The sequence below is a fragment of the Lutra lutra genome, chromosome 7 (genome assembly GCF_902655055.1).
Source record: "Lutra lutra chromosome 7, mLutLut1.2, whole genome shotgun sequence".
NCBI classification, from domain to species: domain Eukaryota; kingdom Metazoa; phylum Chordata; class Mammalia; order Carnivora; family Mustelidae; genus Lutra; species Lutra lutra.
In genome coordinates, this window is record NC_062284.1 from 32726705 (window position 1) to 32753235 (window position 26531).

The 26531-nt window shown below is 39.8% G+C and overlaps 2 protein-coding genes across 11 annotated transcripts in view; one reads left to right on the top strand and one right to left on the bottom strand.

Annotated features, from left to right (window-relative positions):
• Positions 1-1600: 1600 nt before the first annotated feature.
• On the bottom strand, positions 1601-19506 carry SENP8 (SUMO peptidase family member, NEDD8 specific). Of its 2 annotated transcripts, XR_007128470.1 has the most exons (3): positions 19352-19506; positions 3386-4524; positions 1601-1611 (listed from the first exon to the last, which is right to left on the bottom strand). XR_007128470.1 is itself a non-coding variant. In XM_047735397.1 (2 exons), the coding sequence occupies exon 2, from the start codon at positions 4486-4488 to the stop codon at positions 3850-3852; it is 639 nt and encodes a 212-aa protein (XP_047591353.1). In that variant the 5' UTR covers positions 4489-4524; positions 19352-19506; the 3' UTR covers positions 2800-3849. The 2 variants fall into 2 exon arrangements, 1 of the variants encoding a protein (XP_047591353.1); XM_047735397.1 differs by lacking the exon at positions 1601-1611 and having other exon boundaries at positions 2800-4524.
• MYO9A (myosin IXA) overlaps positions 19382-26531 on the top strand; it is a 283068-nt gene continuing 275918 nt past the window's right edge. For 5 of the 9 annotated variants that reach the window (XM_047735387.1, XM_047735392.1, XM_047735395.1 and 2 more), the window contains exon 1: positions 19696-20126. The gene's annotated coding sequence lies outside the window, so the exon portion shown is untranslated. Of the gene's footprint in view, positions 19515-19613; positions 19661-19695; positions 20127-26531 lie in introns of those variants that run through there. The other 4 variants (XM_047735391.1, XM_047735390.1, XM_047735388.1 and 1 more) reach the window with 4 other exon arrangements.

Below are 26531 nucleotides of genomic sequence, written 5' to 3' on the forward strand. Positions count from 1 at the left end.
TGAGGTGAGATTATTGAAACTATTCAAGCAAGGAGTTCTGGCCACCATTTCTGGCAGAGGGAGAAAGGAATAAGTAGAGAGTGTGAGGAGGGAGATGGAGGCCCTGAGTGTGAGTCTTGGCTCTGTCACTCTCGATCATGTGACTGAACTTCTGAGTTGGTTTCTTATCTATGAAGAGAATAATGATAGCTGGCAACACATAATTACATGAGGTTATATAAATATAATATGTAGTAACATATATAAAGTAACTTGCACATTATAAAGTGATACAAAGATTAGTGTTGCCATTTGCAATCCTTGAATAGTTTTCTCTTTTGTACATAATATCACAACATTTTTTACACAGCTATTTAGTTGCAATATAGAACTAAGTTTTCAGGGGCACCTGGGTGGCTCAGTGGGTTAAAGCCTCTGCCTTCGGCTCAGGTCATGATCCCAGAGTCCTGGGATCAAGCCCCACATTGGGCTCTCTGCTCCGTGGAAAGCCTCCTTCACCCCTCTCTCTCTCTGTCTGCCTCTGCCTACTTGTGGTCTCTGTCAAATAAATAAATAAATCTTAAAAAAAAAAGAACTAAGTTTTCAGACTTGTTGCTAGATTTAAAATGGAACTGGGTAGTGAGACAGAATGGGAATAGGTTTTAGTGTATGCTTTACATATGATATTTAATCCTTATAGTACCTGCTTAAACAGACTACTCCTTTGATTTTGCAGATGAGGCTACTCAATCTTAGACCTGCCTAGGGCTGCACACTTACAACAGCTAGGGCCTGAATTTGATGAACATATTCATGCTCCTTCTCACAAGCACGACATGTAAATTTCTTTATTTTCCCCTTTTCTGTTTTAAGTGATGGAAGAAAAAACTTAAACAACCACACGACTGAGAAATTCTACTTTGGGGGCGGCTGGGTGGCTCAGTGGGTTAAAGCCTCTGCCTTCGGCTCAGGTCATGATCTCAGGGTCCTGGGATCGAGCCCCGCATCAGGCTCTCTGCTCTGCGGGGAGCCTGCTTCCCTCTCTCTCTGCCTGCCTCTCTGCCTACTTGTGATCTCTGTCAAATAAATAAATAAAATCTTTAAAAAAAAAAGAAATTCTACTTTGTCGTTTCAATGAAATATATATTAAATAAAACATATGGTCAATAAGGAAATAGTAAAAATTATAGTAAAAAATAATAAGGTATGTATCAGAAATATAATCCACTTGTGATTTTTAAATTATTTGGATCCAATTAGGACTAGGGAATATAAACTTTAATAGCTATCTAGCCAAAGGGGAGAAATATTTATGATTTGAACAGTATTAAACAGAAAGCTCACAGTGTATCTAAAACTAATGTAACATTGTCAGTTATACTCAAATTTACAAAAAAAAGAGCAAGCCCCCTCGGACTTATTTTTATTTTTGACCACTATTGATAGCTGGGTTTACAAATGGCGACTTTTCCAGATTCCATGAGACACAGGTTGGATAAGTCTGAATATAGTATGGAGCAATACTTCAGGGTATTTGAAACCAGGGAGGTTCAGTATAGTAATTGCTCACTCCAATTCTAAAAAACCTGCTTGCCAGGGTGCCTGGGTGGCTCAGTGGGTTAAAGCCTCTGCCTTCGGCTCGGGTCATGGTCTCAGGGTCCTGGAATCGAGCCCTGCATGGGGCTCTCTGCTCAGCGGGGAACCTGCTTCCTCCTCTCTCTCTGCCTGACTACTTGTGGTCTCTATCAAATAAATAAATTTAAAAAAAAAATCTAAAAAAAAAAAACCTGCTTGCCTTTTGAATATTCTGAAACTGAGTTTTGCAGACTGGATTCTTATGACTCTAAGAGAAAAGGAAACACAGTACCACAAAAGAGCTTTTTCCAATCTTGTATCACAAAGCATCAAAAGTATATGGTCTAGCAAGGGCATAACCTATGGCTATTAGAGTACCTAGGGACATACTACAAGTAAACTCTTAAAATCTTCTGTTATTTATAATGCTAACACTTACAAATGGCATACTCAAAAGTTTTATAGAAGACTAACCTGCGGCACAGTCCAACCATGTTATGTATTCAGAAAAGAGGACCTCAGATTTTATCTTTTTTTTTTTTTTAAAGACTACTAGTTTAGTTCAAAAAAATAATTTATTTCTGGGATGACTTTTAGGGAGTCAGGAAAGATTGCTCTCATATGTATTGACTTGTAAGAGGAAGACAATCTGACATTTAAAGACATACTCTGTGTTATCAGAACAACTTTTCCCAGAGAGACTCTGAGTCTTTCATAGTCTAGATACCTAAGCCAACAGTTACTGAAATGATATTGCCTTATCTTTATTCACACTACGGCCTCAGCCATCTATGTCACTCCTCTTGCTGTCCTTCCCTCCCTATTTCACCTCTATGGCTGATTGCCAGTTTCTGATCTTTTATTTTCCTGCTCCCATTTTTATTAGGTCTCTTTTTTATCCAAAACACACTGACTTGAAATGGACATTTTTTTTGTAGCTTTCTCAGACTTTCAGTTTCAATTCACGTTCACTCAGCTTGCTATGTAATCTGTATTACTTACACTGTGTTTTCCCTGACTAAAAGGAACTGAGTTATTGCCTTTGCGGTTACTGAGTGGTGAGGTTATTTTGGGCCATGAGGGCTGGGGGCAAAGGTAGGCTGGGGGAGGGAGGTGAAATAAATTCACAGCTGAAACTAATCTTTGGTTTTCAAGCCTCATATGCACCGCAATCTAATTCTTGTTAGGAGTAGAATTAATGTGTGTACATTAATCTGTGTACGTATCATCTGGATGTTAATTACTTGAAACTCAGAAAAAACACATCAATGATTTAGGAGGGATAGCATTTTTTATTCTTGGTTCCATATTTTAAAAATAACATCGTTTCCGTTTTGAATTAAGTGGAAGGGTTGAGAAAGGTCACTTTTTCTGCTTTATAATTGCAAAAACAAACCAACTTTAAGTCTGCAAGTTTTAGATACAATAATACCCCTGATATCACCATGACATAACAAACCAATTCTGCCAGATTACAGATAGAGAGGAAAGGAAAAATTGACTATCAGAAAGCAGCAATACTTATTAGAAATAACAGGTAACCTTAGGAAGTTATCAGCTATGAGTTTTAAAGCCACAGAACTTTGGATGTTAAGGAAGGAGTGTATGCATGGCTAACAGACAAAGTGTAGAAAAGCTGTTATCGATGCAGAGCAGCACGTCAACCCATCCAATGAGCAAACTAAAAGGTCCAGCAGCCATATATTTTAATGAAGTTACTCAAGATTCCCCCTCTCTTAAAGCAGTCCAGGAATCAGATGGGGGAAGATGGGCTAACATCATCTTTATCAAATATCTGCAAAGGTTACAAAGATAGCCAGAAAAGCCTCACATGGCGAATAGAAGAGATACCACAGATCCAATATTTAGATCTTGAATTAGGTTAGATCTTGACCTGCTTCTACCCGAAGCTTGATTCTTCTAGAATGTTCTTCTTGCATTCCTTTAGATTTCACATATACTTGATTTCTTTAAAGATCACTGCTTTTCCTTAGGAATAAGCCAATGTGGATAAGGGAGACAAAAAGGGAATTAATAAATGTTAAGATAGCGTGGTTTGAAGGTTTTGATACATAACTTCAAGACATTTTCACAGAGCACACTGCTCTCAAGTTAGGGTTAAAGTGAAACTTTCCATCTGGATAATGCAGAGGAGGACATTCTTCCAGGGAAAAATAAGAACATTAAACTTCCCTCCACTGGGCATCTTCCTTCAGGCACTGAGACTGCAGCCATCCAATAAATGGGGATGGGCAGAGAGAAAAGACTTCAAAAGTCACAGATATACTTTGATAGCTAATTTTTGGCAAGTCTGGCAATGAGATCTTTCCATTCTCCTCTTTTCTTTGTGATGTATGTAGGAGTGAGTAGCTGCAATAGTGATTCTGGCTGTTGCCTAAAGAAGTTTTGACACAAGGCCTCAGTGTTACAAATCACATACATCCCACAGTCATAGCTGTTTTGTTGAGCAGGGGCTTTTTCTTCCACAAAGGCCAGTTTGTCTCCTTTTCTGCCCAAGAAAGCTTCCAGTTTCTCTGCTACCTGCTTTGCATGGACTGAGTTACTTCTGCTATGAGAATCATAGTGAAAAAAGCTATTTTTATCTTGGACAAAAACCAACAAACTCCAATGGGTTCCCCCAGCTGCCTCGTTGGAATTATCATTGATGGCTAAAAATAAAACTCTTTTGTTGGGGAGGTCCAGGGGTTCAAGGAACATGGCAATCTCTGCTTGGTTGCTAGTGCACTTGATGAACTGGGTAACTTCGGGGCTGATGAAGCAGACACGGTCAGAACAGTCATGAAACTGACTGTTGGCAAAGTACTCAAAGGCAAATCCAATGATATGGTCATTGAGCCAGCTTGGAGGATCCAATAGTGAGACATCTGATTGCCGCAGTAGACTGTCCATGTAACTCAAGACTACAGGGTCCATCTTGTACTGACCAGGGTTGATGAGAAATTCCAGAAGCTGAAGGAGAGGCAGAAGATAATATTTACTGTTGAATATGATACCTGGGTGTAAAATGAGGGTCATAAATAGGAGCTACTCTTACAGGGTTTTGGTAAAGATTAAATATAATTGCAAAGTGTTCAGCAACAATGCCTGACTAAGAGTAAACATTTAAGAGACCCTAACTTACGTGCTATATGTTAACAATTAGTTAGAATGAAAACTTTGGAAATTTTTCATGCTGAACAATAAACATGATTAAAAAAAAAAGATTTTATTTATTTATTTGACAGAGAGAGACACAGCAAGAGAGGAACACAAGCAGGGAGAGGGAGAAGCAGGCTTCCTGCTGAGCAGGGAGGCTGATGCAGGCCTCGATCCCAGGACCCTGGGATCATGACCCAAGCCTAAGGGTCTGGGTCTTCGCCCAGCTGCCCAATGACTGAGCCACCCAGGTGCCCCAATAAGCATGAATTTTTAATTTCCTCTTTAGAGGCAGAGTTTTGTTAAAATTATAACAAATATTTATGAAACTTCCTAGCATTAACCATATACTTATTTGTCCCTTTATGCATGATAATAATGGCAAATTATTTTTATATTAAAGTGAATTTTCAAAGAGTCTAAAGAAAAATGTTGCTCATTAACAAAGGAAACAGTTTTCATTTCAACATGAATTTTAAAGAGAAAAGATAAAAATATTGCTTCCTCATTCCATAATGGAAAGTGACAGTGATTAGAGTTGTAGTTAAAAGGAACTAAAATTTCAAGAACAGAAAATTGTGAGGGTAACACAAATGAAAACCATTCCTGGTTCTGCCTGAGTTGCGAGCATGAGTGATATAATATGTCCTAGTTCACTTCCCATCTTTAACCTCAAGTGGTAAGATAAAGACTATGTAATTTTATAATATAAGCTAGGGGGCACCGGCGTGGCTCAGGTGGTTAAGCATCTGCTCTGGGCTTGGGTCATGATTCTAGGTCCTGGGACTGAGCCCCAAGTTGGGCTCCCAGCTCAGCAGGGAGTCTGCTCCTCCTTCTCACTCTGCCTCTCCTCCTGCTTGTGCTCTCTCTCTCTCTCAAATAAATAAATAAATAAATCTTTAAAAAATATATATAAGTTAGAATTTTTTTGTAAACTGAAAGGTAGTTAGGCACAGGAATCAAGAGACCCGGATCTAGCCCCAGTCCTATCACAAACTTTATATGCTTTTGTCCTTGCTTTTGTTGTCTGTGAAAAGGATATAGATCTGCTTTACATCCCTCAGTGAATTGTAGAAGAGGCCACACAGTTTTACTCAAAGGTATGGAAAGAATATAAAATGTTGTACCAACAGTATTTATATCATTAATTGCTATTAGTAAGGTGATTAGAAAATCTAGATAGCACTCCATACCAATGAAAGCAAATGAGGTTTGGAAACAAACATCTATTCCTCTTATCTTGTCCAAACAGAAGCATGACTAATTTAGAGTAGAGCAGGACAAATTATATGAGTTTTAAGATTAATATAGTCATGATCACCCAAGGTAAGGTGCTAACAAAGACAGGAAGTCTGATCAGAGTGGAGGGTAACATAATATCTGAGCAAAAGAGAGCTAACTGCTATTCATGACCTGGCAGCATTACAACATCACTACAAATCACAAAGCAATCAACGGTCACATGAAGAAAGAGAGTAAAAAACAAAGCATACTGTAAGAAAATGTAACCATCTCTGTGAAAGGCTGGGCTAGAATAATCAATTTAATCAATTCTGGCCGTTAGACCAAGTTTCTACCACTTGATCACACTACTAAAATAATAAAATTTTGTGGCACAACCATTTCCCTGTAATTAAAACCCCGCAAAAACCTACACAGAAAAATAAACATACCCCTCAAGAGAAAAAGCCTAAAGTACGTGAGGTAACTAAGAAGCACCAAAGATGGTTTTAGGTGCATAGAGTATATCATAATTGAACTATTTCAGAAACAATATAAAGCTGTTTATGAGGAAAAAAATATATGTCTTAATACAGATATACAAAATAAGATGGCATGAATTAAAATTTTCTTAGGAAGAGAGAATAACTTCAGCAGAGACACAAACTAGAGCCAGGAACAAAGTTAACGAGGCATAGAGCACATTTGCTATGGGTGGGCCACAAATCTGGCTGTAAGCTTTTTGGCAGCTAACCAGAGAGCATTAAGTTAAACATTCACAATGTCCATAAGGTAAAAACAAAGCAACTGGTCAGAAGAGGTAAAAGCATTCCTTGTATTAAGCTTAGACAGTTTTTGTTCAAGAAATTTTCATAAAAGACACAGTGTATCATAATGAATAATATGCCACGATATTTTTTATAATAGATGAAGTCATTTCAGAGGATTGTTTCTTAAAAGAATCCTTCATATCCAGCCTGATGGCAAATGAATAAACAGCATTCTAGTAAAAAGCAAGTCTATGGAGGCTAGATACTCAGCTTGCTGCTGATCTGACTTAAGAGTAAATGAATATGAAAAGGGAATGACTTCTTGTGCATCAATCAAGTTTCCCTCAATCTGCCCCCCCCATGCTTTCATGGGGTGGTAAATGCCATATTGTACTGTCTGGCAAATATCGGAGACCTACTCTCTATGCTATCAGCTGAACTCAAACCCATATCTTAATAGCCAAACCAACTAGGGACAGAAATCTACAAGGAGACCTGAAAAGACAGGCATCTCATCTTGGAGGGAGTGACCAAAAAGGCCAAGATTTCTTTCAAAAAAAGTTTTAGTGTTTTGATTTTGAAAATACCCAAAAGACAGACAATGGGTCAATCAAGGATCTGCTCTATCCCACTGGATGGAAGGACTGCATGACTGCAATAGTTTAACCACAACAATCCTAAAGCAAATGGAACCAAACTAGCCTTTGGCCAAACCATCATTAGCAAAGAAAAACTCTAAACTTCACATCTGAAGACTTAAATTTTAGACTCAGTTCTGTCACTCATTGGCCGTGTGATCATAAATAAACTACTTAATTTCTTTAAGCCTCAATATCCTCTTCTGTAAAGTGAGAATAATACATGACCTTTCTCACAGAGTATTTGTCAATATAAAATGAAGAAACACTGATAACTAAGATTTTTTAAAAAATGTAACATAAAGTAGTATTTCCAGACATCCATTGTGTCATGGAGAAATTTATATCCCAACAACAGGTAACTGTATTTCATTCAATAAATGTTTATTGAGTGTTTCCTCTGTGCTAGGGGCTGGAAACACAGAATGGGAATGAAATAGTCATAATTCTTACCCTCACTGAGCTTAAGCTCAGTGAAGTTATACTGTGGTTATAATGAAGACATCATAAATATACATATATTTATGTATATATTATATATATACTACATACATAATGAAGACATCATAAATATACAATTCTTTTAGTCAATAAACACCTACTGAGAACCCGATTTTTTTTTTTAAGATTATTTGCGAGAGAGAGAGCATGTGAGAGATCATGAGCAGGGGGAGAGGAAGAGGGAGAAGCAGACCCCCCCCTTCCCTGCTGTGCAAGGAACCTGATGTGGGACTTGATCTCAGGACTCTGGGATTGTGACTGAATCGAAGGCAGACGTTTAACTGACTGAGCCACCCAGGCACTCCTGAATACCCAATATTAGCTATTGTGGGAGATACCAAGATGTACAAGGTAGCTTATAGTCAATGAGATAAGAAACCCACAAGGGGCAGAAATAAAATGTATGGGAATTCAGAATAGGGAACAATGACCCCTGGCTAAGAGGGTGAAAGGGAAGGAGAGCTGAGATCAGGAACAATTTCACGGAGAAAGTGATGTAAAAGTGGGCTCTTGAAAGGCAGGTAGAGTTGGATGTATGGAGGAGGGCATTAGGAAGGTAAGAGACACAAGGGAAGTGCCTTAAGAAGAGTGGTCCAGTCTGGCTGGAATGAAGTTAGAGTCAGGGTGCAGGTGAGGGTAGATGAAGATTATCAAAAGCTAAATGGTAATGGACTGAAGTCCAGGTGAAAGAGTTTGAAATTTATACTGGAGGAAATGGGAAGCCATTATGGCAAGGCTGGTGCTTTATTAAGTTTACTAATTCAGCTGTAGTATACAGGATTAATTGGTAGGGAGAGAATATGGAAAAAGACGGGCTCCTGGGTGGCTCAGTGGGTTAACGCCTCTGCCTTCAGCTCGGGTCATGATCTCAGGGTCCTGGGATCGAGCCCCGAATCGGTTCTCCGCTCCGCAGAGAGTCTGCTTCCTCCTCTCTCTGCCTGCCTCCCTGCCTACTTGTGATCTCTGTCAAATAAATAAATAAATCTTAAAAAAAAAAAAGAATATGGAAAAAGAGATCAAGTAGAATTTTATTGAGAGTGAAAGTGAAGATATAGGAGGAAATGACCTAAATCAGGGGAAATGGTAGTAGAAATGGGGAGGCAAGGAGGAAAAGGTACTGTAGACAGAGACTCAGTAAGTGATCAGAGAATAGTGGATAAGAGAGAAGAATTGGGAAATGGTCTGTAGGTTTTAGTTGGGGTGACTGAAAGGATGATGATCCCGTTATTAATGGGGTAGGGAAAGGGAGACAGAAAGGGACCTACCAAAAGAACCAAGAGCCATCTAGAACCATCCTAGGGATATTTCCTTTCTATATAGTGAGCACTGTGGTTGGTGTATCTGAGGTACAATAAATGTTTGCCAGAGGACTGAAGTATTTCAAAGAAAGGAGTCAGAACATATGGATTAAGGAAAACAAGATAAATAAGGCCTCTTAAGATGTTTGTATTGCCTTTCACAACCCCATTTTTGCTTTGGTTTTGTGTTTTTTCTGTTCTCCTCTGTTAATTAATAGTAAATTCCTTCAGAAATAAGACCTATGTACTTGGTCTTGGTGGATGGTAAGGAAGATTGGGGAGTGAACTAAAGAGGCAGTAATCTCCCAATTCTATTTGTAAAGTCCCATAAATCATATTATAGTTCTATGTTTTGGAGTTAGGAGGCTTTGGGTCCAGGCTCTGACTTTGCCACTTGCCTATCTATGTGACTCCGGGCAAGTTATTTATTCTTTTTCTGGGCCTCATTCTCCTCATCTGTAAAATGAGGTAATAAAAACACCTGCCTCACAGGGTTGTTACACAAAATAAAATATGAGTAAAAATATTCGGCATGGGGATGGCTGGGTGGCTCAGTCAGTGAGATGTCTGCCTTTGGCTTAGGTCATGATAGCAGGGTCCTGGGATTGAGCCTCACATTGGGCTTCCTGTTCAGTGGGGAGCCTGCTTCTCCCTCTGCCTGCGGCTCCCCCTGCTTGTCCCCTCTTTCTCTGACAAATAAATGAATAAAATCTTAAAAAAAAACCAAAACCCCAAAACAAAACAAAACCAAAAAACCAACTCAGCTCATCTGACATACAGCAGGCTCTCAGAAAGTTTTCTTCCTTGCTCCCTATATTTCAGGTGGTAATAATGGGACTTGGGAATTTCTTTTTTTTTTTTTTTAATATTTTATCTATTTATTTGAGAGAAAGAGAGAAAAAGAGGGATAGAGAGAGAGAGAGAACAAGCAAGGGGAGTGACAGGCAGAGGGAAAGGGCGAAGAATGCTCCCTGGGGAGCAGGGAGCCTGACACAGGGCTCCATCCCAGGACCCTGGGATCATGATCTGAGCTGAAGGCAGATGCTTAACAGACTGAACCACCCAGGCGCCCCAGAAACTTCTTGAAAATAAAGCATGTTTGTCTTTTTTTATAAAACCACAAAGTCATAAAGGACAGACCTAGCTAGGACATGACTCCGTGCTCTGTGCTTTACCTTTGGCATAAGATGAGTGAATGCTGGGGCGCCTGGGTGGCTCAGTGGGTTAAGCCGCTGCCTTCGGCTCAGGTCATGATCTCAGGGTCCTGGGATCGAGTCCCGCATCGGGCTCTCTGCTCAGCAGGGAGCCTGCTTCCCTCCCTCTCTCTCTGCCTGCCTCTCTGCTTACTTGTGATCTCTGTCAAATAAATAAAATCTTAAAAAAAAAAAAAAGATGAGTGAATGCTAACTCCAGAGAAAATTGTTCTCTCCACCTGAGTGAAGCAATGACGTTAATATGTTGTCAGTATATACAACCCCTGCAATTACAGTTTATTGTATCTTCCAACTTCTGTAGCTAAATGAAGCTAATATTGAAACCAGAGCATAGAACAGTTATAAACAAAGGCTTAATTTTTTTTAAAAGGAGCCTACTTTTTCATATTAATCTTAAAATCCTTAAACCCAAGCATATTACTTGAATATTTATTATGAAAAATAAGGTAATTACATAAAAGCTAATAAGAACAACCTTAAAAGGGAAAATTTATAATTCAACAGTTACCAACCTGATTACCTGCTGATATAATTAAGGGAAGAAACTGCTGGCTCAGTAGAAAAAAACACTAGGTTGGGAGTCAGTTTCAATGAACTGTGTTCCAAAGGAGTGCTGTCTAATAGTACTTTTGGTGATTATGGAAATGTTCCTTATTGGTAATGTCCAAAATAGTAGTCACTTGCCACATGTAGCTACTAAGCACTTGAAATGTGGCTAGTATGAACTGAATATTTAATTTTAATTAACTTAAACTTAAATTTAAATATCTACATGTGGCTCCTTGCTACTGTTTTAGGCAGCACAGTTTCACAGATTTCATAGGTATTTTTCGAAAGAAAAGAAATAATATTATATAGTTAAATAAGATAGGGAAATGCTGCATCCTAAAACTCCTTACTGGAGATTCATAAGGCACATAAGCATATTAGAGGCTAGAAGAAGTTCTGCAATAAAGAAAGGTAACTTTTCTTGGTCTTTTTTTTCTTCCCCCAAACTCACTTGACCATGAGACACTTTTTTTTTTTTTTAAAACAGAATATCTATCAATACCTTATTGTCTGTGCAGTGAAGTTTGGGATATGCTTGCTGAGCTATTTAACAAATGGCACTGAACAAACTGTTAAACATTCGATAAAAAAAGAAGTTAGATCTCTACCTCATACCTTTTATTAAATTATATTTTAGATGGAGTAAAATTTAAATGTTAAGAAAGGAAACAAAAATATTGGAAGAAAATAGAGCTTAATACACTTATGTGACTGGCCAATAAACACACGTAAAGAAACTCAACACTTCACTAGTAATCAAAAGAAGTCAAGTTAAAGCAAGATTTCATCTTTAGCTATCAAATCAGCAACGATGAGGGAAAACTGGTAAGTCGCAATGCTGAGAGACCATGGGAAAACAGGCATTCTCCTTGTTTATCGGAATATAAACAAATGCAAGCTTTTTGAAGGGTAGTTTGCCGTTATATTTTAATTCTTAAGAAATGTCTACATGCAACTATTACACTTTCAGAAATTTATCTTAAGGGAAACATTAAGGATGTGTGCAAAAATTTAACAAGAATGTTCATCACAGCAATGTTTATAAGAGAAAAACTAAAAGAATCTGAAAGTTCAAAAGAAGACTGGTAAATTTAAATAACAGGCTTTATACAAGGAAATATTTCAGCCATTGAAAAACAAAATTGTAGATACAAATTTATTGACATAGATATTCATGATATGCTATGAAAAGGAAGTTTATACAAAATTTCTACAAAATAGGGGCACCTGGGTGGCTCAATGGGTTAAGCCTCTGCCTTTCGCCTGGGTCATAATATCAGGGTCCTGGGATCGAGCTCCATGTCAGGCTCTCTGCTCGGCAGGGAGCCTGCTTCCCCCCTCCTCTCTGCCTACTCATGATCTCTGTCAAATAAATAAAATATTTAAAAAAAATTTGTATAAAATATACACAAGAATAATCAAGAATGATAGCCAAAGTTTAAATATCATTTTAAAAAGAGAATTATTAGTACTTAGCTTTTTTCCTTCTACCTTTTGATACTGTCTGCTTTATTTTTTTACCCTTTCTTTTTATAGTGAGCACATAACCAGTAAATACAGCTATTTCCATTCAGGAAGAAAAAAGATGTACCACCTCCCACTCTTACACTGACCTAAAATATGTCTGTTTCTTCAGCTCACTGGTCTCACTTCTGTCCTCTGGGAAAAAAACAGAGGAAGTCTAATCTCTCTTCTACAAACCTTCAAACACAAAGATGTAAAATTAATCTGTTTACCAAAATTGGATTATGTTCAACTTCTAATATATGATTCCATTTGCGATTTCACAAAAAGAATAAAATCCCAAGACCAAATGTGCTTTTCATGGCAGCATAAGCAGAAATATTTTCAGGAAGGAAGTTCAATTTTTTTTTTTTTTTTTTTGGTTTCAATTTCCCCATTAAACATTTCCTTTTAAAGCTAGCTTAAACCATCCAAAGATTTGTATAAAGTGGAATGTCAAAATTACCATCAAGATTTATATATCCCTCTTGAAGGCAGAGATTATTAGATTTTACTCATCCTTGTTTTCTTTAGTGATTGACAAACTGGAGAAATTTTAATAAATGTTTTTCCTGAACAAAATACCGAAGTAAAATACATTTTGAAAAACTCCTAAAAACAAAATTGTTATAAACATAGGAAGATCTCTTAATTTCATAAATTGCTTACAAATTTGAACAATATTCCTCTGACGTCAGTATTTTATAAGTAGAGGAATTCAGATCTCAAAGTAGAAAAACTACTTGGTATGATGATTGTGCCTATTAACTCTACTACCATAAATCCCATTTGGTCCTGCCTTGGGCCAGGGAGATAAACTAGGTGACTTTTTAGGATTTCTTCTAGAACTAAGGTTCTCTATTTACTGCTCTGTTACTACATATGGCTATCAAGGGCTAAGGTGTCGTTGACTATGAAAAGAATTTTATTCTCAGTCTCATTTCTAACTCAAAGGTTCCATTTATAATTGTACCACATTTTTTTCCTTCCTCTAAACCTGATGTAAACACCAGCCTTTTCTTTCTTTTTTTTTTTTTTTTAAAGATTTTATTTATTTATTTGACAGAGAGAGATCACAAGCAGGCAGAGAGGCAGGCAGAGAGACAGGAGGAAGCAGGCTCCCCGCTGAGCAGAGAGCCGGATGTGGGACTCGATCCCAGGACTCCGAGATCATGACCTGAGCCGAAGGCAGTGGCTCAACCCACTGAGCCACCCAGGCGCCCCAACACCAGCCTTTTCTTAAACTGTGCTTTGCTGAGAATTTTCTGAGAAATGACTTTATACAACTGCAAAATTTAAAATACCTGGGGTTGTTAAGACAGTGTGCAGGAAGGCCAATAGGTTCAATGAGAGGTCTGAGTAAGATACTATTTTATAAAGGAGTGGACAGATTTTATCATATGCATCAACACATTAAAGCTCATAAGGTGTGATCAAGCTAAAGTTGTAATCTGACTGATTTCTTAAATAACCACTGTGTTCAGCACACAGTAGATAGATCCAAACATAGTTTTAAAGAGTATGAAAACCCATCATCTTTTAATCTTATTTTTCCTATAGATTTCAAAGCCTGGTAAATATTTATTTCATAAATAGTTAAGAGGTAAATTGTTATTACAAACTCCTACTTAATGGATTTCAAAAATGTGGTTGGCACATAGTAGGGGCTCAATGAATATTTAATAAATTAATGAAAGAAATAATGAATATATGTTTTACTGTATTGTGCTCATAGGAAAACAAGATCTGAAGTGTCCCAATTATACACAAGGAATTTTCTGTTGTAGCAATTTGTCTTTAAATGTTAATTAACACAAATATTTGTGAGTTATCTGACCAAGCTTGACTTATATATTATTAAGCAGGGCTAAATATTTCTAGCAACTATTTATTTTAGCTGCTAATGTAAAATTCCAAGTTGCTACAACAAATAGTAGTGAGAATATTAAAGCCAACTAAGGCCAAAAATCCCAAGCTTTTGTTTTGAAGGAATTGAACCCTCTACAGTACTCTGAGTATTTATTCGTTGGCCATAAGGGAAGGAGAGCCTCAAGGTTTTTTTTTTTTTTTTTTTTTTTTAGATTTTTATTTATTTATTCGACAGACAGAGATCACAAGTAGGCAGAGAGGCAGACAGAGAGAGAGGAGGAAGCAGGCTCCCCGCCAAGCAGAGAGCCCGATGGGCTCGATCCCAAGACCCTGGGATCATGACCTGAGCCGAAGGCAGAGGCCTTAACCCACTGAGCCACCCAGGCGCCCCTCAAGTTTTTTTTTTTTAAGATTTTATTCATTTATTTGAGAGAGAGAAAGAGACAGCGATAGTAACAGAGATAGTGGGAGAGAGCACAAGTGGGGAGGAGAGGGAGAAACAGACTCTCCCCCTGAGCAGGGAGCACGATGTGGGTGGGGCTCAATCCCAGGACCCTGGAATCATGACCTGAGCCAAAGGCAGACGCTTAACTGACTGAGCCACCCAGGCACCCCAGAAGGCCTCAAGTTTTTAAACCTATAATCTAGATGCTCAAAAATACTAATTGTAATTGGAACATTTTTTTTTCAGTTTCAAGACTGTGTTTTAGTGCTTTTCTAACAGATGAAGGTGTGGAAGGGGTAGCCATTTAACTGGAAGCCAGAGAAAAGAAATTTCAGAGATCTTTTGTAAGTAATGAAGATTCTTAAAAAGCTTTGTAAGTTTCACGTATTCTTGCTGCAGATAGACCTGTTCCCCATTCCCCTAAAAAGGAGAAAACAGATGAACCTCAACCTCTATATGAACTTGATTCTCAGTCTGTATTGAACCGTATCAATACTCAAATGGTCTCCAATAGTTAGATGTACAAGATCAATATAGACTAGTCATGCTGAAGAAGGTAGTCTCTCAGAGAAACTGATTCAGAAAGTTAATTTTACATTACTTATTTGGATTAGTAATACTTGGACCCCATAATTACTTTTTTTGAATATGTTTAAAAAAACATACAAGTTGGGGACTAGCTGGAATTTGTAAGTTTTGCATAGTCTGGTATTGATCAGTTTCTTTCTTTCTTTTTTTTTATTATTGATCAGTTTCTAAAGAGATGGGTTATCTGGGCTTTGAGGACTTCCTTTTTGTTTGCTAATGCATTCTACTCATCTAAGAGGTTTAAGAGATTGACAAAGAGAGAGCAATCTTGACCTTAAAAAGTCAGAAATATAGGACTTACAGGTGTAGATGGAATTTAATCAAGGAAGGCCTTAGCAACACCTGGGAATCTATATATATTGTAAAAGCCATTACCCATCAGAAGTACTAACATTATCACTTATAATACAAAAAAATGGGCATCTCTATTGAAAGGTATGTGATTTAGTCCAATTTATATGCCTTTAGACTAGACAAGTCACACTGGGGAAACAAAAATAACATAGCAGACCCTTTAGAGATCACATTATAGTAAAATTTAGTTAAATTTAAAAAAAAATTATTTACTGCTCCAGACTCTTCATTCCTGTCTTCTTCTTTTTTTTAAGATATTTATTTATTTATTTATTTGACACAGAGAGAGAGAGATCACAAGTAGGCAGAGAAGGAGGCAGAGAGAGAGGGGTAAGCAGGCTCCCCGCTGAGCAGAGAGCCCTATGCGGGACTCGATCCCAGGACCCTGAGATCATGACCTGAGCCGGAGGCAGTGGCTTAACCCACTGAGCCACCCAGGTGCCCTAGATTAGTTTTTTAAACAGAACTCTAATTAATTATTCTACTCAAAAAAATTTAAAATCTCTTCATTATCTACCAAATTTAGTACTAATTATACCCTGGCATTCAATGATTTCCACAAAAAGAACCCCAATGTATCTTTCCCAATTTATTTCCTAGTACTGCTCCTGCATATATAAGTACAAGCTCAGTATTCCTATAGGCCCAAATTATTAGGCAATAGTGAATTAGTACTGGTTGCTGCCCTTAGGTACAAGAGGAAAAGAAAACAGCCAGTTCCCTACTACCAGAGAGAGGCTGGGAAATGAACACTATGCCAGTACCTTCTGAAACAGATCTGATCTGTCATGTTCTTGCTTAAAACTATTATGGTCAGCTTTTTATAAATCTATGCTCCATGGGCCAGGATGCAGTAAGAATTAAAGGTTCCATGAACTTGGACTGGGAAAAAAACTGCATCTTGATTTTTGATAATATCTAACTGAAATTTAACATTATCTTCAATAAGTATAGGATAATCCACAGTAGTATTAGCAGTCCCTATATCTTTTCACCAACAGAAATATATTTTCATATCACACTGAAGTTTTCCAAAATATTTCAAAATTTCAGAAGTATTTCAAAATACAATTTATACTCATCACTATTTTGAAATTACTTGCTGCCAGATGTTATTTAAAGCATAAAGAAACACACATATGACCACATCAAACACCTGTTTTTTAAATATTTTTAAAATTTTCAATAAAATTGATTTTGTTTCTATTATTTTATTTTCACATTTAAAAACATTCTGAGATAGGGGCCACAGGCCAGGCTGCCAAAGAAGTCCATGGTGTAAAAAAAGGTTATTTTAGGGGCGCCTGGGTGGCTCAGTGGGTTAAGCCGCTGCCTTCGGCTCAGGTCATGATCCCAGGTCCTGGGTTCAAGCCCCACATCGGGCTTTCTGCTCAGCGGGGAGCCTGCTTCCTCCTCTCTCTCTGCCTGCCTCTCTGCCTACTTGTGATTTCTCTCTGTCAAATAAATAAATAAAATCTTAAAAAAAAAAGGTTAGTTTATTTTTATCTTTGTTTTTTATATCTATTAATTGCTTATAGTAGATAATCTAAATACTTTAGCCTGGAATTCAAGGCTCCTCATCATCTGTTCACACCCACTTTATCATCTTTATCTCTGCCCCACCCCTACCCTTCATATTAATTCCTAGTCATACCAGACAACAGTAATGCTGTCTTATCTGCAGGCAGATAGACAAGTTTTTGGATTAGCCCTAGTTAATAGACAGTAGCCATGCACTGCTTTGGCTTTGCCTTATAGAGACCTCTCTGCCTGCCAAGTGAATTGTTCTTTTAAAAGGTTTGTTTTCACTAATACTATGAGATCTAAATAGGGTTATATTTTAACTGTCTTTATATCTCTCTAACTTAAATGATTGCTGAATAACAGAAGACAGATTCTAAATTGGCAACACACTGCAGTAATCTCTAGGGGAGTAAAGTTAATCTTCGAATCTCAAGTTGACTTAGCTCTTTTTGGGGACAGAAATGAAGATGCCCTTGATTGAGCTCTAAGGTTGGATCCCCAGCTGATAGATGCTGCTGGATGGTAGGGAAAGGGAAGAGAGCCTTAAGGTGGACTTCATAAGATTGAGGGATGGAACTGTGCTGAAGGGAAAGGCAGAAATGACGCTTTTCCCATCACCCAGAGTATTTATCCAAAACTGCCATCACTGTGCTCAAGCTTTGCATTCCATCCCCAACTCTCTCATCCAATGACTTCCATCTTAATGTTACAGAGCCAATGACATCAACTTCCTTCCCTTCCTAACTTTCCATCCTTTCTTTTCCTCTCAACCCTCAATGCACTTCAGGAGCCTTTAAGAAATACTGATGCCTGAGCCCCTAACCCCAGAGTTTGTTAGAACAGGAGCATTGGTTTTATTAAAAAAAAACAACAAAAAACCACCACCACCAACGCCCCCCCCCCCAACAAAACACACAAAAAAGCTTCTCAGGTTATTCTAACGTGCACATAAGGTTGAGTTCCACTAGTGTCCTTGATGCTATAAATCAGCCACCTTCATCCATGAATTGTCCACTTGTGGGTTCCATGGTACACTTTTACGCCTAAGTCTCCCATCTTTAAAAAAAAGATTCTTTCTGCCCATATTCTCGCCCCTCATCTCTCTTCACCCTTTACAACGATGCTTTTTTAAAGGGTAATCTACGCCTATGGCCTCCACCAACTCTACTCCTCCAACGTTTTACTCTTACAATCAATACTGTCCTGTTTCTGCACCCATCGTTCTCTCTGCTTCTATCTCCTATTTCTTGGCCAGCCACACTCACTAGTCTTTTTTTTTTTTTTTTTTAAGATTTTATTTATTCATTTGACAGGGATCACAAGTAGGCAGAGAAGCAGGCAGAGAGAGAGGAGGAAGCAGGCTCCCGCTGAGCAGAGAGCCCGATGTGGGGCTCGATCCCAGGACCCTGAGATCATGACCTGAGCCGAAGGCAGAGGCTTTAACCCACTGAGCCACCCAGGCACCCCGCACTCACTAGTCTTTTAACACAACTTAGGAGTGACTCAAAAGTCACCTTGGAAAGAGTTTCCCCCACTCCTTCCACACAATCAGGGGCTCCTCTTCCATGCTCAGAGGGTTCTCTGCTTTTTTTCTGTCATACATTAAAAAAAAAAAAAGATTTTATTTATTTGTCAGAGAGAGAGGGAGAGCGTGCGCGCAAGTAGGCAGTGTGGCAGGCAGAGGCAGAGACAGAAGCAGGCTCCCCGCCGGGAGCAAGGAGCCCGAGGCAGGACTCGATCCCAGAACCCTGGAATCATGACCTCAGCGGAAGGCAGACGCTTAAGGACTGAGCCATCCAGGCGCCCCCATAGTTTTACTTTATTACTGCGGATTCTCTCAACGTCTCCCACATAACACCACACTTGAGAAAGCTAAGACTGTTTCATTTACTTCTGACTTCCTAGAGTCTGAAGCACGAGAAAGCACTCCGTGAAAAGCCTGAAAAATGAATGGAAAGTCAGACTAGGAAACTGAGGTCGGGGGCGGGGAAATGCGGGGGAGAGGGCGTGTGCGTGGAAGGGGCGGGGGCTAAGAGGGGCGGCGCTGAGAATCCAGCACCAGAACTGGAGAGGGGGCAAGGATATGCCAAATCTGCGAGGGCTGAAAAGCGGCTCCTGCCGGGAACAGACCGCCCGACCAACCAAAGTGGGGGAGGCGACTTCTTACCTGCCTCGGGCCTCACCACCCCAACCAGCCTTCAGGCACCTCTGTGTTGGCCGGAAAGCGGAAAGCTACGGTCGCAAACCCAGAGTTTTTTACGCCCAACCTTGCGACATTTCCTCTCTACTAGAGTGAGAATCTGAGGCACGGTTCCGAGCTCTGCCGTAAGGTGAGGAAGAAAAGTCTGGGCGGGGCCGCCTGGGGCGGACGAATGGGGCGTGCCCGCGCAGGCGCCTGAGGTACTCTCTGGGGGCGTCACGTGCGGGGGCCAGGCCGGCAAGCTGGCCGGCTCTGGCGGGCGGTAGGGGGCGTGGGTAAGTGCGCGCGCTCCTGCTCGTCTGCAGCCGGGGAGTCGCGCGGGGCGGGGCCGCGTGCGCGGGGTCGGGGGCGCGCGGGCCTGAGCAGACGAGGGACGCGGCGGCGGTTGGCGGTGGCTGCTCAGAGTACCGCAAGGATTGTGAGAGGAGGCTGCGGAGGTACCCGCGGCACCCGCAGAGACAGCGGCAGCGGCTGAGGCGGCGGTCCGACGCGTGCTCTCTGGGCGGGGTGCGGCGGGGTATGTGCCTGCCCCGGCCGGGCGGAGTCTCTCTGACAGGGCGGGGGATGCGCGGGGGCCGCTCTCTCGGACCCTGAGGCTGCTGGGCCCACCCTCCCGGAACCGTCCGACCCTCGGTGGCCTTAGCCTCTGCTGTCTCCGGCGGCCTGACCCTGGGGCCGCGGGTGGGAAGTGGCTTCTGGCGAAGAGGAGGGGGCTGTGGTGGCCACCGCGGCGGAGCCCGAGGTAAGACCCGCCCAAGCCGCCGAGCGGCCCTGCCGCCCGGCCCGGCCCACGTCTCGGTCTCGCTCTTTGGCTCCTTGCGGGGCCGCCCCGCCCCAGCGGAGACGCCCGCGAGCGGGTCTGCCCGGGAGCCTCCCAGACACGCGATCGCGGCGCCGGGTCCCTTGTAGACCCCACCCAGCGTATCTTCCATTGGCCGGACACCATCCCGGCCCGCCAGCCCCGGCCGTTCTGGGGCCCCCACCCCAACACAGCCCATTAGAAGCCCCCTCGGACTCTCTTAGGACTCTTAATGGAGCCTTCAGACACTGTTACGGCCTCCCGTAAGCTGATCTGGTCACCGATCCTCCGAAACCCAGTCACGGCCGCCCCCTAACCGATAGCGACCCCCCAGCTCCACGGCCCGTCCATCGCAGCCACCCCGTTCCTGCTGACCCCTTCCCTCCCAGCTCCCTCTCCATCAGCCCTACCCACCACCTCGGCTTTGGGGTAGTCTGGTGATGCTCTCACCTCCCAGGGGATCTGTTCAGCGCCTCTTAGACATCATCAGACAGTAGCCTTTCCCCAGCCCTTCTCTCCGGCAGACCTTGTTATCTTTCTCTTTTCTTTGGTTGAAAGGGTTTTCCATTAAATCCTGGAGGGATGTTTGCTTAATCTAGTGTCTCCCCGCCCCCCCTCGCCCGTGGGGTTTAAGGGGACCAACTGACACCCATGTTTGGAGGGTTTAATCTGGTGGCTGAGAAGGGAGGGACTGGGAAGAGTGTGGAAGCCCAGAGCAGAGGGTGTGTGTGTTGATAGGTCACACAGCCTGCTTCTCATCTCGTGTCTTCTGTGGAACGTGTGACTTTAAGGGACCTCTATAAGGATTAAGTCACATTACACTAAGGGATGTGACAGTGTCTCCATGTAATATCATTCGCTTCACCTTCCTGTAGATTTTTACGCATTTTTCCTTTGTTTTTGAATGATACCGGGGGATTCTTTTTTTAATGTGTTGTTTTGAATTTTCTAGAAAAAAAGTTTTGTGGTTTTTCTTGATCTTTGAAGATTTTGATGTCAATTTAATAATACATTTCTGCTCCTTGAAGCAAGTACAGTTACCATGCAGTGTTGACTGATGTCATTACCAGCAGCCTTCTCAGCAATAGTGAAATAGTGGATAAAATTTTGTTTGTGGAAGTTGAACTTCTGAGTTGTCAAGAAGGAAATGTAGTGTTACACTAAATGACCAGTATCTAATTTTAAACGTTGGTATAGGGATGAAGTATAGTGAGGTTTTTGTAGTTAGAACTTTTAAAATTTTTATTTGTGTGTGAAGCTGAGGAGGGAGAACATCATACTGAAATTATAGGTAATAATTAGACATAGTGTAAAAGTCAAGAAATTCAAAAGAATATGCAGTAAAGAGTTTTTCTTCCCCCTGTATTCTCCAATCACCCATTTTCACTCTTTAGAGGCAACTTTTATTCCATCTTTATGTGGGTTCCTCCTGTGATGTTTTTGGCATACACAAGCCTATACATTCTCAGATTTATATTATTAAATTATACTCTTAAAAAGCACCACAAATACTTTACACTCTGTAGCTTCCTGTACACTTTACAGCTTTCGCCCCTTCACCCCCTACCTCATAGTAGATCCTAGAAATCATATAACAACAGTACATATGGAAATGCCTCATTTATGGGCTGGATAGTATTGCTTTTATGATGTTGAGATTATTTTTAGTCTTTGCTTTTACAACCAACACTACGTGCTTTTCTTTGAAATGTATTAGCTGTTTATGTCCTAAGTAATTATCAGGATTTCAAATTTCCTAGTGACTCTTTTTTTTTAAAAATATTTTATTTATTTATTTCACAGAGAGAGAGAGAACACAAGTAGGCAGAGAGGCAGGCAGAGAGAGAGGGGGAGAAGCAGGCTCCCCGCTGAGCAGAGAGCCCGATTCGGGGCTCCATCCCAGGACCCTGAGATCATGACCTGAGCTGAAGGCAGAGGCTAACCCACTGAGCCACCCAGGTGCCCCCCTAGTGACTCTTTTTATTGATTTTACAAAAAAGGATATAACTGAAGTTCTCATTGAATTTCTGAGCTTCCGTGGAGTGACTAGCTTTAATGGTGATTATAATATTTATCAAATAAGTTGTTGAAGGATATAAACTATGGCACTGAAATGATCAGATTGTCATTTTTAAAAGGTCACTGTGGCTGCAGTGGGTAGAGTGGATTAAAGAGTAGTCTAAGACTAAAGGCAGGAATATCAGGCAAATGATGGTAGCGGGTCTGTATTTGGGTATTGGAAGTAGACAGGACTTGGTGATTTCATTGGATTTGAGATTAGGGAGAAGGTTCATACAAGATTTAGGTTTCAAGCTTGTACCTTTCACTGAAGTGGGAATTGATACGAAGGAGGAATGGGATTTTTTATTTTTATTTTTGTCAAGAAAGAAGAATTTAATTTGTGACAAGTTGCATTTGGGTGATTACACTTCTGTCACATCTTGATGTTCAAGAGGCAGCTGGATTTGTGGCTTAAGTTTATTATCAACCTCTGGGTTGTAGTAGATTTTTGGGGCAAAATGTATAAATGAGAGTAGAAAAGATTATAGGACAGAGATCCAACATTTACAGCGAGGGTAGAGTTGAATGTCTAAAGCTAGTAAATTAAGTGATTAAATTATTTTAAAAATTTTACTGTAAGTATCAATAGTGAAGTACACAGTCTAATATGTGATTAAGTTTTTTCCCTTAGTTAACATCAGTGGTGGATAGTTTGTGAGGGAAGTGGAATAAACTTAGATTTTTTTTTTTAACTTAGATTTTCTTTAAAAAAAAAAAGTAAAACCTCAGTAGAAATTAGTACCATAAACCCATCTTTTCTAATCATTTGGGTTTTGCTCTTGTAGAAGTTGGTTCAGTGTTCATTTGTGGAGAAGTGCAGGATGTTTGAAACTATGGTTGCCCCAAATACTAATTTTCTTAGTTTGCATGATTTTTCACGTTCTATTAACTTAGTTTGAAATAAATATTAGGGAATTTTGGGTCATGTTTTAAAATCTAACATCGACTTTATGTATTCATAAATCTAGAGTTGCTGTGTACATAGATCCCTCTCTTTAATTCTAGACCTCTGTGATTACTGCTAATGGACATCTCCACTTGGATTCACATTTCACAAGCACTTCAGCCTTGTACAAAATAAAACTTTTTTTTTTTTTTTAAGATTTTATTTATTTGACAGAGATCACAAGTAGGCAGAGAGGCAGGCAGAGAGAGAGAGGAAGGGAAGCAGGTTCCCTGCTGAGCAGTGAGCCCAGTGCGGGGCTGGATCCCAGGACCCTGAGATCATGACCTGACTGGAAGGCAGAGGCTTTAACCCACTGAGCCTTTCAGGTGCCCCTAAAATAAAACTCTTTCTCTGCTTCTCTTTCTTCCAAAAAGAGGGAGACAAACTGCGACAAAAAATTTTGTTTTTGATTTCCTATCTTGATGATGATCTTCATCTCCAGATGATCTTCATCTCCAGAAGTCTTCAGGAACCTGTGAATCATCCTCCACTCTGTATCTTACTACCAGTATCATTAAATCCTGCACATTCTCCCTCATGATATTTCAGATAATTTCTTATTGCTATTTTGGTTGTTTCTACTTTATTTTTTAAAAGATTTTATTATTTATTTGAGAGAAAGCAAGTGAGAGACAGAGAGAGAGTGCACGCGCGTGAGCGAGCACAAGATGGGGGAGGGTCAGAGAGAGAAGCAGACACCCTGCTGAGTGGAGAGCGCTAAGTGGGACTCTATCCCAGGACTCTGGGATCATGACCTAAGCTAAAGGCAGATGCTTAACTGACTGAGCCACTCAGGTGCCCTGTTTCTATTTTATCTTAACCCCAGATGTCTGTTGTGCTGCTCCTGTAATGCTTTCTAAGTGGTCTTGTTGCTTTCTCTTTTCTGTCTCTTGTTTTGCCTCCCATTCATTCTCTGCACTGCTGCCAGATTAGGTGTTCTAAAATGCTCTTTTCGTTAGGCTGTTTCATTTGCAAAGAGGAGACTCAAGTTACAGTAAGTAGTAGAGTGCTTTTTGAAAGGAAACATGCATAAAGGAACCTAGGAAAAGCTAAACAACTTGGTCTCAAGAAGAATAGGAGTTTAATAAATAAAGCTAGAAGCAGGAAAAGACAGATTTCACTCTAGAGCTCTTTGGTTAACTTGTCTTAACTACTTTTACTATTTCTCTTTGGTTTACTTTTTCTCTCTACTCCAGTTTTTCCTTTGCTATCTCCCAACTTCCATTTATTCCTAACTTCTGCTTCCTTATAACTACTCTGTCACTCTTGTGCCAACATTTTGCCTCCTGGATGCTCTCGTTTTAACTTGAGCTCCTGTTTACTGACTTCTTCCTTCTCCCTGGAATCTTCTGGTTTGAATTTCTAAGAAACAGTCTCTTTGGCTCAGGTCTTTTTCTCATGGGCTGCTACAAGTCTGTATACCTGGGTCATGTGATCACTCCGGGCCATTTAGTGTTGGCCTGTGTTTATTTGTGCCTGTGGGTGTGGGGCAGGATCATAATGGTGAAAAGCATGGGGCAGTGTGTAGGCTAATCTCTCACAAGATGGGATTGCAAGTATGGCACACACTATAAATGACGTTTGTAGTACACAAGCAAATCTGATCACGTCCTTTCCTATTGAAAGATCTTTAGTGCTCTCTCACTGCTTTCAGGATAAAGCTTAACTGTAGCATGGCCTGTATGTGAGATTCTTCATGACCTGTTACTTCTCTGGGCTTTCCTTCCTTGCTTTCTTCCTTAAATTCTTTGATTCACCCTTATTGAACTGGGGTTTCTGCTCAGATAAGGCACTTTTTCTCTGGTCTTAGCATCTCTGTTCCTTTCTTGTCTTTCCCTTCTCCCATTGAGAACGCAGGTCAGTTATATCTTCAGGAAGCTTTTTTTTTTTTTTAACCTCTAGGTTGAGTTAGATGCCACTCCTGGGTGCTCCTACGTAGTATTTGCTTCTGTCATAGCTCCCTAGTGAAATTCCTAATTACTTGTCTATTTTCTTCACTAGGCTTTAGCTTCTTTGATATCCCTATAATATAGGAAGAAAGGTTTTTAGATTGGGAATTTAAATAAGCTTTTTATAAATTACAAAGTATACAGAAAAGTACACAGATCCTAAATGAATTTTCACCAAGTAAACACATCAGTGTAATCAACACTCATAGTAAGATGCAGAATATCTCGACTCCATAAGCCACCTCATGCGCTCTTCTAGTTACTTATCCAGTTCAAAGAGGGATTTAATTTTAAATAGGAAAAACTCTTCAATGTACAGATTTTTCTATGTATTTTGTGTGGATCTTTAAAAATAAAGGAGACAAAGATACTGGGATTTTGATCCTATAGAAAGAACAAACATAAGTTATGTTGTAGTTCAGTTTTGCATACCAATATGTAACAGACAAATTTAAAATTGCATTGTATTAATATTCTAATATTCAGTTGTGGGATGTTTGTATTTAGGTAGATTTTCTTGTTTATTTATTTATTTATTTTTTTTTATTTTCTTGTTTATAAGTTTAATATTTTAGAGTGTCAAAAAAGGATATCATAGATCAAAGAATATTTGTTGAAAATTGCCTATTAATTTTGAATGGTGAACTTGCTGGAGATGTGTAAACACGTAAAGCTCTTTCCAAATGGTGTTTGGCCTCTGAGTTTTAATGTGAATTATGTTGCTAGCATATTTTGGCAGAGGGGTCATCCAACGGGCAACTGGAGTGTAATTTTACATGTACAGTTAGGAAAGTACTAGCTGTCCTATGTCATAGACAGCTGGCTTGCTACGAATTGGTTCTTTTTTACAACCAGCAATAATTTTAGAGTGTATTTTTTCTTTTTCTCAGTTTTGATTTTTCTTTATCATTATGTAGTTTTTTTGAATATGAAAGTTTTTTTTTAAACATACTTTTTCCTTAGATGGGCTTTTCTGTCTGTAAATATTAAATCCATTAAGGCCAGTTAAATGGAAAGAATATGGACTTTCAAACCTGGGTTTCCAGTGACCTCAGTTCAGTTTCCAGCCTCCTCACTTAATAAGCTGTCATTTATAGGCAAGTCACTTAACGTTTCTGAGCTTCAAGAATGTTCATTTCTCAAATTAGAAATATTTACCTGAGACAAGGTTATCATTAAACACTTTATTTAAAAGAGTAGGCACTTAGTTGATATTCAACAAGTCCCCCCCCCCATGTTTATATTTAAATAGGAGATCAGAAATTTAAAGAATTTCATTGTGGGACGTTAAGAATAAATACATGGCTAATCAAAGTTAGGTGCTAATAGAAGTAAATCTTAGAAAGATAGTTGGCTAGCTGTCTTTCAAGTGTGATCATACTTTTGAAGTAA